The sequence below is a fragment of the Asterias rubens genome, chromosome 7 (genome assembly GCF_902459465.1).
Source record: "Asterias rubens chromosome 7, eAstRub1.3, whole genome shotgun sequence".
NCBI classification, from domain to species: domain Eukaryota; kingdom Metazoa; phylum Echinodermata; class Asteroidea; order Forcipulatida; family Asteriidae; genus Asterias; species Asterias rubens.
The window spans coordinates 19,204,476-19,222,575 of NC_047068.1; the positions used below are offsets into that span (position 1 = coordinate 19,204,476).

Sequence of the window (18,100 nt, forward strand, 5' to 3'; positions counted from 1 at the left end):
GTTCTTAGAGAACTGTCTTGCTATATATTCTACTACCGCGGAGTAGATTTATCGGATTGTTCGGTAGACTTCTCAGTTCTGAAAAGAACTGTCCTGCTCCACTCTGCACTGGTCCACTCTGCACTGTGCAATGAAACCGGCTGTTGGCAGCAGACATGCAACTTTCTCATTGCAAAAAGAAAGAGGAAGTGGCCAATCACACTTAACTTTCGGGCACTGTTTTGAAAAGAAAAACAGGAAATCAGCCGCTCAGCTGAAAGGTTACATGCCTGTGGTAGCCAGCGATGCGACCATGCCCGGTAGGTTGGTTCCAAATAGTCGACTAGCGTAGTCCAACTACACAGAGTTTGGGCAATGCTAGTCAAACTATGGGCAATGATAGTCCTTGCGTGAACTTGTCCATGGCTGCAGCTAATGATAATAGCCATAGCCGAAGTCGCTAAATTATGACATGGTCTTAGAGTCTAATGATCAGAGCATTTTAATATGTACAATGAGTAGAGGGAGGCGGGGCAAGGGCGGAACAGGAGGGGGGTGGAGAGATAAGAAGTGGATTAGGCCTAGAAAGAGCACCTTCATGTTTACTTGGTTTACCCTTATTGGCCTACATACATTATTCACATCTACATCTGACCTGAAACCTCACAGCGCTCTCCTTTAAAGGCACTGGACAACTTTGGTAATTGTCAAAGACCAGTATTCTCACTTGGTGTTTCCTAGAATATGCATTAAATAACAAATCTGTGAACATTTTGATTCAATTGGTCATCGAATTCGCAAGAGAATAACAAGAAAAACACTCTTGTTGCACAAATTTGTGTGATTGCAGATGCCTAATAAAATGCTTTAGTGAGAAATTACCTCTTCCTCAAAAACTACGCAACTTCAGAGGGACCAACAATATTTTGTACTTTCAACAGCTCTTCACTGCTCATTACCAAGTAACGTGTTTTGAGTAATTACCATTAGTGTCCAGTGCCTTTAAGAGTGGTCTGCTGGCCAATGCTAGTTAAAACACCCGAGAGCCAGTTATGACAGCTCTAGCTTACAATCACATTTACAATAACTCTACCTGATTTGATGCAATTAATAATCCATGTTAAAGTTCAACCCTGCCTCGTTCATCTGTTCAACGATATTTGAGACGTATCCAGCTACATCGACATGTTCTCTTTCGTATTTCCTGATGAACGGATGTTCCTGCAATTATCATAAATGACAACAAAAATCAACTCCTGACATCGGGTTTAATCACACGTAGGCTGTTTAAAACAAAAAACATTTCATAGGAGCTCCAGAGTTGTGTCTAACAGAATTCTGAATTCAGTACATTGAAAGTTTAACGTCTGAAACAGTTAGTAGCAACTACAAGCGCTAGAAGTCAACAATCGACTGTTGCTGTGGTTTGGATTGACTCTGGACTGCCTTGGTTCAGACATCGATGTTGTCATGAGCCGAGCCAATGTTAAGTTCGCCTGTTTGTAAACAAGGGGCTTGGTTTTTTCCAGAAGAAACCTGTTATTAATCCCTGTGCTAAAGACAAGCCTGTTTTGTGTCTTGACTTGATGTCCTTTGTTCGTGACCAATCAGTCAGGTTAATATACCTTAAGCTGTGGCCGAGCGGATAAGAGTACCCAACTCAAGCTCTGGTGTTTCTGATCAGCAGAGTGTGGGTTCCAGTCCTGGTTGTGACATTTGTGTCATTAAGCAAGACACTTAACCATTGCTTTGTCCTTCAGATGAGACATCAAATTATTTGTCCTGTGTGTTGTGTAACGCACGTAAAATAACCCAGTGCCCTGAACAGAGAAGGGGTTCGCTCTGGTGTTCCTAGTTTAATTGGCAGCATATTGCGCCACAGGGCCTTGTAAAAAAAAGAAGTAGGTCTCATATTTTAAACATAGCCCCACATGCATCTTGCACGAAATACTGATCGCAGTGACGGATATGAGCGCAAAGAAGCCATAATTATTATTTAAAAGCCAATATTTGTAAAGAACTCACCAAGAGCTGCTTGTACTTCGGTCTCTCCTTCTCATTCTTTGTTACACTGAAAAATAATCATAAAATAAAAAAATTATAAAAATGAATAGTTTACAATAAAAAAAGATCATACAAATGAAGAGCAAACACTTTCACCTCTACCCATCAAAGTTTCCCATAGACTTAAGATGTTCCAATGGATGTGCCCTTTACAAAATGAAAACATCCGAAGACCCCAATTATTCTTGACTTACCATTGACTGACAAAGTCTGTGAAGTTCTTTGAGAATGGTAGATCAGCTGAACTGAAAAGCCTTGGTGGTGGGCCTTTAACAACCTGCGCTAGCTGATCAAACACACTGTTCCATTTGGGATAGGGAAACTTCCCTGTCGCTAACTCAATCTACAATAGCACAGAGAAAATAAGAAATTGTTAAAACAGCCGCTGCCATAAGTGATAACAAACACTAAGATTGACCCGATGAAAAAGTTTGTTCATTAGGACGTGTCTCAAGTTACAATGAGTTACTCATCCTAACTCGAGCTAATACGTCTTAAAATTTTGATAACTGATAACTCCCAAACCTAAAGCATCAGCAAACTAATATTTTTGATTTATTTGTTTGGTATGATGACGTATCACTATAATCTTTTTGAAGAAGATCTGAAAACCCATGAATCACCACTTGATACATTCTTACAGGCAGAGACTCTTAACATGGTCAAGAGTTGAACAGTTTGGATGGTGTATTTTCTTTAGAGTGAGGAAGGGTTGTAGTTAATACTTGAGGGAGTTAGGGGTAAACAGAGACTACTTACTAATGTGATTCCAAGACTCCATACATCGGATCTGACGTCGTAGCCTTCCCTTGACGCCAATGGATCTATTCTCTCAGGCTAATAATCAAAACATCAATATGATAATAAGTTATATTTCACATTATTTAATGTTTGATTTACTTTCTGCTTTATTTCTTCTTATAAAGAGTTTTAGGCACTTTTTGTAGGACACAAAATACAATGTCCCCAGATTTTCATTAATCTCACACAGTTTGAAGATAATGATGGTAGTATTTTAGCATATAATACATATTTACCAGTTATCATTTGTTTTACTCATTTCTCAAAAACTACAGCACCTCAGCAATCGATATTTTAAGGTTTAGCTTTCTACTAGTTTGTTCACTATCTTCAAACGGTGTAAATTTAATGTAAATCTGTGGACATTGTGTTTTGTGTTAAAAAAGTACCCAAATCCTTTAAGACAGAATATTCACCAATGTCAGTTCCTATTTAAAGGACACATGTCACATGAGATTTTGACCTCAGTTCAAGCAAGTGTGAAGCAGGGCCCAATTTCATGACTCTCCTTAATGCTAAATTCAGTGCTTACAGGGCAAGCGCTGAAATTCTGCGCTAGTTGTGTAAGGGAAGAACGCCTAGTAAGTTTGGGGCACCCAAGGGCACAAGCAGAAACCCCCCGCTAACCCGTGAAATACGCTTGACATAGCACGGAATTCACTGCTTCTGTAAGCGCTGATCCTTTGCTTATGGTAAGCAGAGCCATGAAATTAGGCCCAGATCTAAAAAAGCAATTCAACTAATTAGTGCACCACTACATTTTAAAAAACTAATTTTTTTTGCGTCCTCCCAGTTTAAGTCTACTCCATTGGTTCATTTTGTACTGTGCCCCTAAGGTAAAACAATTTTGCAAGCCTAGATACAATCTACTTACAGCCATGTATGGTTTGCATCCTGCGTCTCTGGTCTTAGCAATGGAGTCTACAAGTTGACCACTGATGCCAAAGTCACATAGCTTGATGTTGCCTTTGGTATCTAGAAGGATGTTAGAGGGCTTCACATCTGCAATGACAAACGATAAATAATAATAACAAGTTTTTATACAGCGCATTTTACAAAGACCATATTAATTCGATCTTCATAAAAGTAGATCCATTCCTAGATCCAAAAGGAAAGCCGGGGACACAGCCCTGGCAGTTGCTGCACCACGCTTGTAGAACGCGCTAACAACAAGTCTGAGAGAGGCTGCGTCGTTGGCTGTGTTTAATCGCCTCCTCAAGACATTTTGATTCCAAGAGCCATCCTAATGTGCTCCTCTTTTTCTTTATCTCTTGGCCTGTTGTTGGTCTGTTTTTTTGTTTTGTTTTTGTTCTTGTGTTGCCTTCTCTTTGTTAGGCGCTCTGTTCTTTATATAGCGCCTTATAAATGCTTTGTATTATTATTTCTATTATTATTATTATCAAGGCTTTTCCATACACAATATCAACCTCGACCCTCGCAGGTACCCATTTACACCACTGAGTGAAGAGAAGCAATTATAGTAAAGCATCTTGCTCAAGGACACAAGTGTCACATCCGGCTTTTCCATACACAATATCAACCTCGACCCTCGCAGGTACCCATTTACACCACTGAGTGAAGAGAAGCAATTATAGTAAAGCATCTTGCTCAAGGACACAAGTGTCACATCCGGAACTCAAACCCACACCACCATGACTTAACCACCAGAGTTTGAATTTGATGCTCTAAACAACACAGCCATGACAACCTAAGCAACACATTGTGAAAGAATTAACCCTATTACAGACTAGGCCCATTTGCTCTATAGAACAAATTCTACCTATGAGGGCACTATGCCAATAACCTTTCACCCGATGTAACAGTATGACAAAGCAATAATGGTCAAGTGTCTTGCTTTAAGGACACAAGATAAGACTGGGACTTGAACCTACACTCTGCTCATCACAAACACAACAAGAGCTTGAGTCCAGTGCCCATTTAAGCCATGAAACACCAAACTTTAACGTAACTGACAATTCGGACTGCAATTTTTCTTAGCAGCTATTAAAAAAAAAAAAAAAAAAAAAAAAAAACTGATACAGAAAACTCTTATACAAAAAGAACAATGAGAAATGAAAGGTGTGGATAACCTTACCTCTGTGGATGATTGTGAGTTCCTCCTTCAGATAATTCAGAGCTGTGACAGTCTGTGGAAAGAATTATTTGAACTCATTTATTCCTTACATGTACGTCTAGATCCTCTGATTAGTTTTGCTATCTATCACAGTCATTGTGGTTACCTGTGCTGAGTTAGTGTATAGTCCCCTCTGTTGACTAGTTTAGTGCAGCCATGTGTTCTAGTTGATGTCATCCACCTTTGTTGTTGTGTAGTAAATAGAAAATTAACCTCTGGGCCCAATTTTATAAAGCCTGTAAGCACAAAAAACTGCTAAGCACAGAATAGTATTGCTTATCAGAAGCAGTTTACCAGCCAAAATTACATTAAGTTTGCATCGTTGTGGCTGGTGCCTCACTTGATTTGTGCATAACAATTGTCAAGCAGTATTTTCTGCTTAACAGCTTCAGGAAATTGGGCCCGATCATTACGTCACTGTCAGTTATTGAAGTTATAACAGTTATTACTTACAGAGACGGTGATCTTTCCTAGGATGGGTTCAGGGATACGACTCTTGAGATGTTCACACACAAATCTGTAGACTTTATCTAATGAGGTATCCATCAGCTCCATGCATATCCAGCAATCACCCTAAAATAGGGAAGAAAAAAAAAACAGAATTAAGGAATGTTGTGTACACGACAGGGCAAGAATTGAAGAAAACATTAACAAGACTGCAGGGCAGCGGGCTTCTATGGAACGCCAAAGAGGCATTTAATCATCGGTGATGGTCTTTTGCAACCGGTGATCAAATTTGTCATCGGTGGTGGTCCTATGCGATCGGTGATCAACTTTAGCGAGCGGTGATAAAACACGATCAGTGGTCCATTTTAGCGATCGGTCATGCATATTCATGATCGGTGATGGTATATAGCGATCGGTCATGCATATTCACGACCGTTGATGGCTTTTTGCAATCGGTGGTCAACTTTAGGGATCGGTGGTGGCTTTTTGCAATCGGTCAACTTTAGTGATCGGTGGTGGCTTTTTGCAATCGGTCAACTTTAGGGATCGGTGATGGTTTTTGCAATCGGTCAACTTAAGGGATCGGTGGTGGCTTTTTGCAATCAGTCAACTTTAGGGAATGGTGGTGGCTTTTTGCAATCGGTCAACTTTTGCAACCGGTGATGGGATTTTGGGATATCCGAATTTTGCGTCCGGTCGGTGCAGGCCTACTTCAAAACCTATGATTGTGTAGATTGTGGATATTAGTTGTTATTTTCTAGTTCACACCACCATGGAGGAATAAATTACACTCACCAGCGGGTTGACTGACATGCCAAACATTTTTAGAAGAGTACCATTTTATAACTATGTAAGGGGGAACGCAACAAACATCAAATTAATCAGCTCTGTCTAAAAAGATAATAATAATAATAACAAATGGGTAGGAGAGGGTGTGGAAGGGTTATCTATGTCCCACAATTGGTTGTCGTCTTCCGGAAATGGTGTATGCCGGGGAAATACAAATATTTATATTCAGTGAAGGGAAATGTTTTTGAACAAGAGTCTCTACCGATAGTTTTGTGTGTAAGGGGAAATCTGAAATCATACAAGTAGCCCTGTGTAAACAGACCCGGAGGTGAGAACATTATGACCACACAAAAACCGTTTTGATGGAAAACACATATTATGTGCATCATGAATGTGATGGACAAACACAGACCGGAACGCACTCAACACGTTTTATAAAAGGCTAGGTAAAGTATTATACAAATATTTCCTTGTAATAAACGGAGAGGCACGTATTAATTGAATCCAAAGCGAAAAACGTACTATATAAAGTTCTTAATTTAGGGGGGGGGGGTGTATAAAGTATAAAGATAAAAGAGTTAAATCTTATATAAAATTGAAACTTGAAAATAAGCTTTACTCTAAACGTAATTTTGTTTTAAATTATTAATTAATTAACCTTGTGATCTTCATTTGCATATTTAATTAGTAAATCTTAGTAGAGCGCCATATCTCAAGAAGTATACTTCCGGGTCAACCGGAAGTTGGCCCATTTTTTGTTTCAGTTATACTACACAATCAATCTTCATTTTTTGTTTCAGTTATAGACTCCTTTTAAATTTTTACTTTGGAAAACCGTGACCCCATGTTGACCTCTATTTTCGGGTCAACCTGAATTGGGACCAGATCTCAAGACCTATACAACCTATTTCAAACTTGTTCCAGTTTCCGCGACCCCATGTTGACCTCTACTTCCGGGTCAACCGGAAGTGGGACCATATCTCGAGAAATACACAACCGATTTTCAAACTTTTGTTTCAGTTGCACACTCCTTTGTGTTAAATATTAACTTTGAAAAATGTGTCCCCATGTTGACCTCTACTTCAGGGTCAACCGGAAGTGGGACCATACCTCAAGAACTACACCACTAATTTTCAAACCCTTTTTTACTTAGAGACTCTTTGAGCATTAAGGATTAACCATAACAAAATTTGGCCCCCATATTGACCTAGCTCTACTTCCAGGTCAACCGGAAGTGGGACAATATCCCAAGAACTTCACAACCTATGTTCAAACCTTTTTTCAGTTATAGCCTAACAAACAATACAGTATCGGGCCAATGGTGGCATGTACCGGCGTCGAGTTTCGATACGGTGCCGTTAATTATGATGATGATATTGAGCCAGAATTGGGCCAGTGCTGGCCTTCTTCCGGTCAAGCGTCATGTCCTTGCTAGTAAAGTGCCCACACTGGGCCAATGTCGGTTTTATAGAGGCAAACTATTTTAGTTAGGACGGAGGTTTGCCTGTCTTGGCCAATATTGGTTTTGTGCGGCACAACATTTTTAATTTGATTTATGCATTGCTGCTGTTTTTTAATTTTTTATGTTTTGTGTTTATCATGGACAACTACACTTTATTGTAATGAACTTTTTTATTGCAAAGTAATTCCATTTAAATTTAATATATTTAATGTACTTTTTGCATTTTTATTTTATTAATAAAAACTTACGAGTTAAATTGCTGGTTGAATTTTCATCTGAAAATTTTGGCAAAATGGTGTGCCGCCAACAAACCAGTAGACAGATGACAGAAAGTAAAACTTTCATTATCAGACGAAAATTCAACCAGCATTTTAACTCGTAAGTTTTTATTAATAAAATAAAAATGCAAAAAGTACATTAAATATATTAAATTTAAATGGAATTACTTTGCAATAAAAAAGTTCATTACAATAAAGTGTAGTTGTCCATGATAAACACAAAACATAAAAAATGAAAAAACAGCAGCAATGCATAAATCAAATTAAAAATGCTTTGTAAAAACCAATAAACTAAAAAAGGAGGTATACATTTTAGAATTTTGTTTTATTAGTAGTATTCGGTTTCTCAAAATGCCGGTACCATCAGGGGTCGATTTCACAGAGAGTTAGGCCTAGTCCTAACTTAGGACATAGTCCTTGGAGATATAAGAAACGTATGGCTAGTCCTAAGTTAGGACGATTAACTCTTCCTAACTCGAGATAAGACTAGTCTAACCTCTTTGTGAAATCCACCCCAGCTTCAATAACTTGCATGGGCTAATTCCTTTTTAAATATCAAGTCGGTTTAGTCATTAGAACATATTTCTTTACCGTTTTGCCAAAGCCAGTATTGGCATGATTGGCCCCGAAAAGGTTTTCTATAATGACACCATTTTGACAAAAAATGGTGTGCAGCTACAACCAGTATTGGCTCAATGAGAGGTTTTCTGCCTGTTTTCCCAAATGGTGTGCCACAAAACCAGTATTGGACCACTGCAGGTTTTCTACCACTTTCCCAAAATGGTGCACCGCTACAAAACCAGCATTGGCCCATTAAAGGTTCATAATTTTGCCGAAACGTTGTGCCGCACAAAACCAATATTGGCCAAGACAGGCAAACCTCCGTCCTAACTAAAATAGTTTGCCTCTATAAAACCGACATTGGCCCAGTGTGGGCATTTTACTAGCAAGGACATGACGCTTGACCGGAAGAAGGCCAGCACTGGCCCAATTCTGGCTCAATATCATCATCATAATTAACGGCACCGTATCGAAACTCGACGCCGGTACATGCCACCATTGGCCCGATACTGTATTGTTTGTTAGGCTATAACTGAAAAAAGGTTTGAACATAGGTTGTGAAGTTCTTGGGATATTGTCCCACTTCCGGTTGACCTGGAAGTAGAGCTAGGTCAATATGGGGGCCAAATTTTGTTAAGGTTAATCCTTAATGCTCAAAGAGTCTCTAAGTAAAAAAGGGTTTGAAAATTAGTTGTGTAGTTCTTGAGGTATGGTCCCACTTCCAGTTGACCCTGAAGTAGAGGTCAACAAGGGGACACATTTTTCAAAGTTAATATTTAACACAAAGGAGTGTGCAACTGAAACAAAAGTTTGAAAATCGGTTGTGTAGTTCTCGAGATATGGTCCCACTTCCGGTTGACCCGGAAGTAGAGGTCAACATGGGGTCGCGGAAACTGGAACAAGTTTGAAATAGGTTGTATAGGTCTTGAGATCTGGTCCCAATTCAGGTTGACCCGAAAATAGGGTCACGGTTTTCCAAAGAAAAAATTTGAAAGGAGTCTATAACTGAAACAAAAAATGAAGATTGATTGTGTAGTATAACTGAAACAAAAAATGGGCCAACTTCCGGTTGACCCGGAAGTATACTTCTTGAGATATGGCGCTCTACTAAGATTTACTAATTAAATATGCAAATGAAGATCACAAGGTTAATTAATTAATAATTTAAAACAAAATTACGTTTAGAGTAAAGCTTATTTTCAAGCTTCAATTTTATATAAGATTTAACTCTTTTATCTTTATACTTTATACACCCCCCCCCCTAAATTAAGAACTTTATACAGTATGTGTTTCGCTTTGGATTCAATTAATACATGCCTCTCCGTTTGTTACAAGGAAATATTTGTATAATACTTTACCTAGCCTTTTATAAAACGTGTTGAGTGCGTCCCGGTCTGTGTTTGTCCATCACATTCATGATGCACATAATATGTGTTTTCCATTAAAACGGTTTTTGTGTGGTCATAATGTTCTCACCTCCGGGTCTGTTTACACAGGGCTACTTGTATGATTTCAGATTTCCCCTTACACACAAAACTATCGGTAGAGACTCTTGTTCAAAAACATTTCCCTTCACTGAATATAAATATTTGTATTTCCCCGGCATACACCAGGGACTTTTTGTTTTCAATGACGGATGGTTCTGCGACGGTAAAGATGACATTTGGCGTCATCTGCGCATGCGTCGGCTTTGAGGACGGTCGTCCCTCAATTTCTACGACAGTACTTGGGATGAATCTTCATTGTGCTGAAAACGACAACGTTTAGCTGAACAACCATCGCAGAACCATCCGTCGTCGAAAACGAAAAGTCCCTACCATTTCCGGAAGACGACAACCAATTGTGGGACATAGATAACCCTTCCACACCCTCTCCTACCCATTTGTTATTATTATTATTATCTTTTTAGAAAGAGCTGATTAATTTGATGTTTGTTGCGTTCCCCCTTACATAGTTATAAAATGGTACTCTTCTAAAAATGTTTGGCATGTCAGTCAACCCGCTGGTGAGTGTAATTTATTCCTCCATGGTGATGTGAACTAGAAAATAACAACAACTAATATCCACAATCTACACAATCATAGGTTTTGAAGTAGGCCTGCACCGACCGGACGCAAAATTCGGATATCCCAAAATTCCATCACCGGTTGCAAAAGTTGACCGATTGCAAAAAGCCACCACCGATCCCTAAAGTTGACTGATTGCAAAAAGCCACCTCCGATCCCTTAAGTTGACCGATTGCAAAAAGCCATCACCGATCCCTAAAGTTGACCGATTGCAAAAAGCCACCACCGATCACTAAAGTTGACCGATTGCAAAAAGCCACCACCGATCACTAAAGTTGACCGCATGCAAAAAGCCATCACCGATCCCTGAAGTTGACCGATTGCAAAAAGCCATCACCGATCCCTAAAGTTTACTAACTGCAAAAAGCCACCACCGCTCCCTAACGTTGACCGACTGCAAAAAGCCACCACCGATCGCTAAAGTTGACCGATTGCAAAAAGCCACCATCGATCACTAAAGTTGACCACCGATTGCAAAAAGCCATCAACGGTCGTGAATATGCATGACCGATCGCTATATACCATCACCGATCATGAATATGCATGACCGATCGCTAAAATGGACCACCGATCGTGTTTTATCACTGCTCGCTAAAGTTGATCACCGATCGCATAGGACCACCACCGATGTCAAAATTTTCACAGGTTTGTTATTTCATGCATATATATTGAGAATATTGGTCTTTGACAATTACCAACAGTGTCCAGTGCCTTTAAGCACAGAAAAGTAGCTTAGCACAACACCATTATGCTTACTAGAATATGGTTACAAGCCAAACTACCATACCACAAGTACAATTTGTGACTGGTATTCTGCTCATTTCCGCTTAGCCTGCTCAAGTGGTTCTATGAAATTGGGCCCTGTTTAAAATTTCTCATGCAAATTTACCCCCAACTAGATTAGTCCAAATCCAAATTTGACTGTTGTGAGCTCACCTCGCACCTATCCCCTCGCACTCGCTATGGAAAACGAGCCTTCTCAATCGCCACACCCACTCTCTGGAACAACTCTTCCTGTCCACATCCGTGCCTCCACTACATTGGACTCATATAAAACTGCTCTCAAAACACCATTGAAACCCATCTAAGCTGTCTTGTTTTTGCTATTTCATCCCACTTTAAATTGTCATTTCTTTGTTATTGTACACTTCTTGTTGCAGCGCCTAGAAACCTGGTATTAAGCGCTATATAAATGCATGTTATTGTTATTATTATTACCTCTTTGAACAGCGCTCCAAAGAACTTGATAATACATGGACAGTGATTACTTCTCTTAACGACGTCAAGATCCATCAAGAGTTGTTTCTGTTCCTTCTCATCTACCGTAGATCGAATTCGCTGAAATAAAAACCACCAAAATGTGTTTATTATGTAGCAATATGACATTTATTCTGGTTGAACCTAAGAACTCTCAGAAAAGCAAACTTAAAGGCAGTGGACACTATTGGTAATTACTCAAAATAATTTTTAGAATAAAAACTTACTTAGTTACAATTAATGGAGAGCTGTTGATAGTATAAAACATTGTGAGAAACGGCTCCCTCTGAAGTAACGTAGTTTTTGTGAAAGAAGTAATTTTTCCATGAATTTGATTTCGAGACCTCAGATTTAGAATTTGAGGTCTCGAAATCAAGCATCTGAAAGCACACGACTTGGTGTAACAAGGGTGTTTTTTCTTTCATTATTATCTCGCAACTTCGGCGACCAATTGAGCTCAAATTTTCACAGGTTTGTTATTTTATGCATACGTTGAGATACACCAAGTGAGAAGACTGGTCTTTGACAAATTACCAATAGTGTCTAGTGTCTTTAATCACTGTACTAGACAAGAACCCAAAAGGAAAAAAAATAAGAAAGTTTCAGTTTTAGATGTGGGAGGAAAACCCCAGAGAATTATTCCAGGGGAAACCCAGGGAATCAAGTAGGGTCTGGTTTTAGCAAGAAGGCATAACATATTAATTTACCTTGACTGCCATAATGGAATCACTCCTTGAATGCCACATTTTACTAACGGAACCAAACGCACCTCGCCCAATCTCTCCTCTGTCTTCCAAATCTTCGGATGTAAAGTCATATGTCTGTATAAAGAAAAGAAAAAATTGTTAAATATAAATCCAGACAATGAAATCTCAACTATTAGTGTAATCTTTGAAATCAAAAACAATGTTAGCTCTAAATTTAGTTGCCTGTAAAGGTTTTTCATGAATAATATAGTCATCCATTTTTTATAGATAATCTTAGAATAATTCAACCTACTTCATCAGGAGAAATACTGAGCTTGCCGATGGAGTCCAGACTGCGGGAACGAATTCTATCACTGTAGGACAAGACAAAGATGATAATTAGTTTCAAAATATTTCTAAGAGGTCACACAATCATATCAACACTTCAAAGTAAAAACTCTGTTTTGGTAAAAAAAATACATACACTTCAAAATGTAAATTTTTCCTTCACACAGAACCGTAATTTATTCTACGACTTTGTAGCACCAATCAGATAGTCTGTTTTGATTAGCTCATGGTAGCTCAGACAATATATATATTTCAGCGGTCTTTCGTTGGAAAGACACTGCCCTAGAATTTTACAGGTCCTGAAGCCGATTTCATGAAATGCTAGGATGAATCCTAACTCAAGTTATGATGAGTAACCCGTCCTACGTATTTGAATACGGAACTTTACTCGTCCTAAGTCCTAAGATTAATCCTAAGTTAGGAAGAGTTTGGTGAAATCGACGGCTGGGTTTGAATCCCACTAGAGTAATATGCCTGTACAAGGGTAAAACCTAAATAAATGTTCTTTAACCCCCGATGCAAATTTAACATAGTAATATCTTTTTACAATGAATTATATTATTTTTCTTCCTGCTTTAATTGTTATTTTTCCACTATTCAAGTGACACCCTAGTGCTATAAGAACTGCTATCAGACCCAATGAACTGTGATTGAAAACAATGTTTCAGGAATTCCATCTCCACATCTCAGTTCAGAAAGAACCCAAAACTTATCTCTTCAACCATTAAGTTTATTCTTTCATGTACGCACTTTGTATCCTAGGGAAAGGGCACTTAATCAAATTCCTCATTATAGTTATTAATTATTATAATAATTAATTTACTGGTAAGCTTAGTAAAGTAATGAGAGTATAATTTTAAAGATTTTGTTCAAAGACGGTATTAACTCTTTGGGATTATTTAAAACGATTCTGTCATTTTCAAAACTAAATATAGTTTAGAGTTTTTCATTCTGTTTTAGCCTCAGACAAAGACTTTATTTTCCATTTTATTTCATCGCGATGACTCTAGTGAAATCAACAAGAGTGATGGATTTTCGTTTTGCGATTGCAAATTGGGATTTTTTTTTAGTAGTGAAAATGGCCCTAGGAAAGTCTGGAACCTAGACTTCATAGATACAGTCTGTGTACTTACAGTGTGGACTCGGCTCTTTGATGGCTGCCATTGCTACTGTGTGTACTACTAATGCTGGAATCACTGGGGCTAGTTACTAGACTTAGTCTGCTAGATGACATTCCATCCAGCACTGTGCTTTCTGGATTATCATTGAGACTAATGCGTGTGAAATCCAACTTCTTCAGTCCTGGCCTTGACTTATCATCTACTTTTTCAAAGAAAAAAAAAAGATATAAAAGTTAAACATACCTGTCATGAAATTCAAGCGAAAGGGCGTCACAATTGAGCATATTAAAATGTTGGAAAGATTTTTTTTTCAGTTCCCAAATTTAACAGCAACACGGTTCATTGTATGTCAAGGACCAGTTGAGCTATGGTTATTGTAGCTTAACTGACACCTATAGCAGCATAACTAAATGTGTGTAGCCTGGCTACTTCGTTGACTTGTAAGTTTTGAGTATCAGAATTGCACATTTACAGCAATAAAAACACAAAGTCTGGGCAGCAAAGGCTTGAGGGCAAATGAACGGCACTGCACCACTTTATAAATGTATTTATTAGGGGGACTATTACAGGCCTGGCTAGTTAGTTTTACTAAACACGCCCACTTTGTGCCTCATTTTGAGATGGCATTACATTGTGGGTGGGTCCAAAGTCTGCAATCCACCCACACATACAGGGAAGTAATTCTGAATAAATTGAAAACAATTTGCAATAACTTTTTAAAAGGGTAGTCTAATCTTGGCTAGTTTAAACCAAAGACCCGCCCATAGGGTATGCACCAAACAAAACAGAAGTTGGTTGTTGAGGAGGCGGATGGTGGTGTACTTGGCATTGGCTATAATATACTAACTAAAGGCTTCACTACCCATAAAATTTTTCATAAAGTTTAGTTGTAAGTTGGGCTAACTAATGGATACAACAAGCAGCTAGTAAGTAAGTGTCACTCCCAAAAGGTTTCAGATGGTCTCAGTCGGTTACTGTCACTTGTCATTCACTCATTGAATCCTAATTGTAAAATATAAACAGACTGACAATTTGACAATTTGTACAGTAGCTGACAGATGCACATGCAGATGCAGATGCAGATTTGACACTGACTGAGTGAGGACTGTGACTCGTGTCGTGAGAGACAGATGTCCTTTTTCTTTGCTTTCTTTTTCACAATTCAACATTTCATATTTTTGCATGTTTACCCCTATTGTATTTGCCACTTTTCGTTAATTGACAGAACAAACGAAGTAATTGTCACAACTGTAGGATGACATGACTGTCACATCGAAAAGACTACACAGTTAAATGTAATTTTGTAAATGACTCATGAAATAAAACCTATTCAGTGACAGAATGCAACTGCCCTGTGTGTGTTGCATGCAATAGGCGAAGATGGTAAAAAAAAAAACCGGAATCAATTTATCAACCCACCCCCAAATAATTCATAATTATTCCCAAACTAGATAACGTTTATTTATTCCAAATACAAGAAAGAAAACACTTGATATAAGCACAACAATTCAATAATTTTTAGTGAGATTTGAGGATATTTCAAAGATGAAATCAGTCCCAAAAGAAGACCGAAATGACTCACCATTCGCTCGATTCAACGCCATTTTGGATGAGTAAATTTTACATCAGGTCATTTGAGGTCATTGTAGTAAACTTTCCCAGTCGATACCTTTTTAGTATAACGGCGAAATGCGACAAAGTTATTAAATGAAGTCAATAGGTTGTTGTTTTTGCGATACTATGCACTTAATGTGTAGCATGTGGGGTAAAATATATCCATAATCATGATATCTACCGACAAAAAGAGACAGAACGATTGAGTAAAATCACAACAGACTGAAAACGAGTTTAACTTTTCTATTTTCCTATGACGTTTTAGGCTAGTCTTTTTTCAAGATATTATCTCACACACTGCGTGATTCATCGATGAAAATGACTCATCTAAATTATAAAGGCAATGTGTTGGAGGTGTTGTATGTTGATGTGACGGTAGAGTCTTTTATCAAAATGGATTTGATCCTCAAATGCTTCAAACAATTTGATTTGAGTGTAAATGTCAGTCGAAACTTGTATACGTCATGCGATGAGCAGCAAATAATCAGCACAGCGCCCTCTTCAGTTGGCACATGTCCATGCGGTGCTGGGGAAGGGGCGGGGCGGGGTGGGTGTCACGGGCTACATTTGAATAGCAACAAATAAAAGTATACCGAAATGAAATAACATAAGCCACGTACCGATGTACTCATCCCGGGCCTTATTCAAATAAACTTCAATAGTAGGGACAGTGCTTATCTTGCCAAGTCTGTTTGGGACAACAAATATGGGCGGAGCCTGGAAACAATGGGGAAACGCCCCCTTTTAGCCCTGTAATCTTTGAATGTCACAAAATGTCAAAAAGAAATGTCAAACAACAATAGCCTTGTTGAGTACCAGCTTGTTTTTGATGCCAACCTTGCAGGGAAAGCCAATTTTGCTCTTTTTTGATGAGTTTACGAAATTTAAACAAAGAAATATGACCTTCATTGTATCTCATTACGACTCAAGTACTTTTACATCTTACTGATGGCGTCATGGTGGAATAATTCACAGTTTATTATTAATTACCTTTTGACTTCTCGCTACAAAGTTTGAGAGGTGAATTTGGAGAGGAGCGTTAACACTACGGTTCGTACTGCCAAACCCGCTTTTTGTTTCAAGAGACAAATAATGGGAAAAGTTATTTCCATGAACATTAAATCGAATAATTATGATTGAAGGTCAGCACAGGCCTTGAAGATGATTGCGATTTGCATATAGATTGCAAATTAATGTTTGTCTCTCTCTTGACATATCAAGTCGAGGTCTGCCAGTAACTTCTTGTCAAGAAAACTTCGAAGTACGGGGGCACTGAGTGAATTAATTCGAACACACTGTTTATGGAAATTATTACACAATATAGTCTTCTTGTGGATAATAAAAAATAATTATGGCTTGTAAGTTATATCATCTGTGAGCTTATCTATTCCTTTCCGTATTGTTTCAGCAGAAACTCTGAACATTGCTTATTATATAAGAATTTAATCAAAGGAAGTAGCACCAATTTTGTCAAAATTAGTTCAGACATGTTTTGTACACAATAACTATAAATATATAGTTAGTAGAGAACCATGTGTAAAATCTCTTTTGAGGGAGTGTTCGCGGCTCTCTAAAAAGAGCCGGTTTAGAACAGTATACTCTGCTCGTCTTGGAGAATGCTGGACTATGGCACACACATCCAGCCAGCAACAAATCCACAGCTTCCCGCCCCATCCCTCAAGCCATACATTATAAGCTCACTCACCACCAGTAGTGCAGCATTCTCCTTAGGCGAGCAGAGTATACTGTCCGAAACGTCGGAACCAAACCGGCTAATTTCAGATCGAGCCAACACTCCCTCAGAAGAGATTTTACACAATGGTTGTACCCGCAAGTCTACTATTGTGGTGTGCGGGTAGTTAAATTGAAAAGTAAAACAAATTACTCATTGCCAGGAATCGGATATTATTTCGCGTCCATAAGCCGTACAAATAATTTTGCATTTTACATGTGTTGTGCATTGTCAATGACATAATGCGCAAGTGTTTTTATGGTTTTAGTTAGGAAGTAGCACCGTCTGGCAAAATTAGTTCCGATATGTGTTTTACACAAACAATGGGTGCGTTCGATAATAGCTTCCCTGTGTCGAACCCGCGGGCTCATTCGGGTGAGCTCCTGACAAGAGCTAATCGAACGATCACTCACCCTCTCGTGGTGACGTCGTGCACCGCGGGTCAGCCCCAAGTGACCCGTTCCACAAGCAGGGAACTTGGTTTGGGACTGACCCGGGTCAGCCCCTGGAATGACGTCAAAGCTATTCGAACGTACCGGGGGCATATCGGGGTCGACCCGCAGAAGCTAATCGAACGCACCCAATGTTGTCGAAAATTGGGCCATGGAACCTAAACGCAACTTTTAATCATTTTCGGTTTTTTTTACGTAAAGCATATAAAGCGCACGCACAATGAACCATTATTCATAATGCACAAAATAACAAATCTGGGAAAAGTTTGACTCAATTGGTCATCGAAAGTTGCAAAAAAATTATGAAAT

General features: G+C 38.7%; 1 protein-coding gene across 1 annotated transcript; it reads right to left on the minus strand.

Annotated features, from left to right (window-relative positions):
* Window positions 1-927: 927 nt before the first annotated feature.
* Window positions 928-15,627, minus strand: LOC117293035 (dual specificity mitogen-activated protein kinase kinase 2-like). Its single transcript, XM_033775243.1, has 12 exons — window positions 15,576-15,627; window positions 14,006-14,192; window positions 12,838-12,898; window positions 12,546-12,659; window positions 11,800-11,919; window positions 5,432-5,551; window positions 4,940-4,991; window positions 3,719-3,846; window positions 2,803-2,880; window positions 2,238-2,386; window positions 2,005-2,050; window positions 928-1,200 (listed from the first exon to the last, which is right to left on the minus strand). The coding sequence occupies exons 1-12, from the start codon at window positions 15,595-15,597 to the stop codon at window positions 1,087-1,089; spliced, it is 1,191 nt and encodes a 396-aa protein (XP_033631134.1). The 5' UTR covers window positions 15,598-15,627; the 3' UTR covers window positions 928-1,086.
* Between the last annotated feature and the right edge of the window lie 2,473 nt (window positions 15,628-18,100).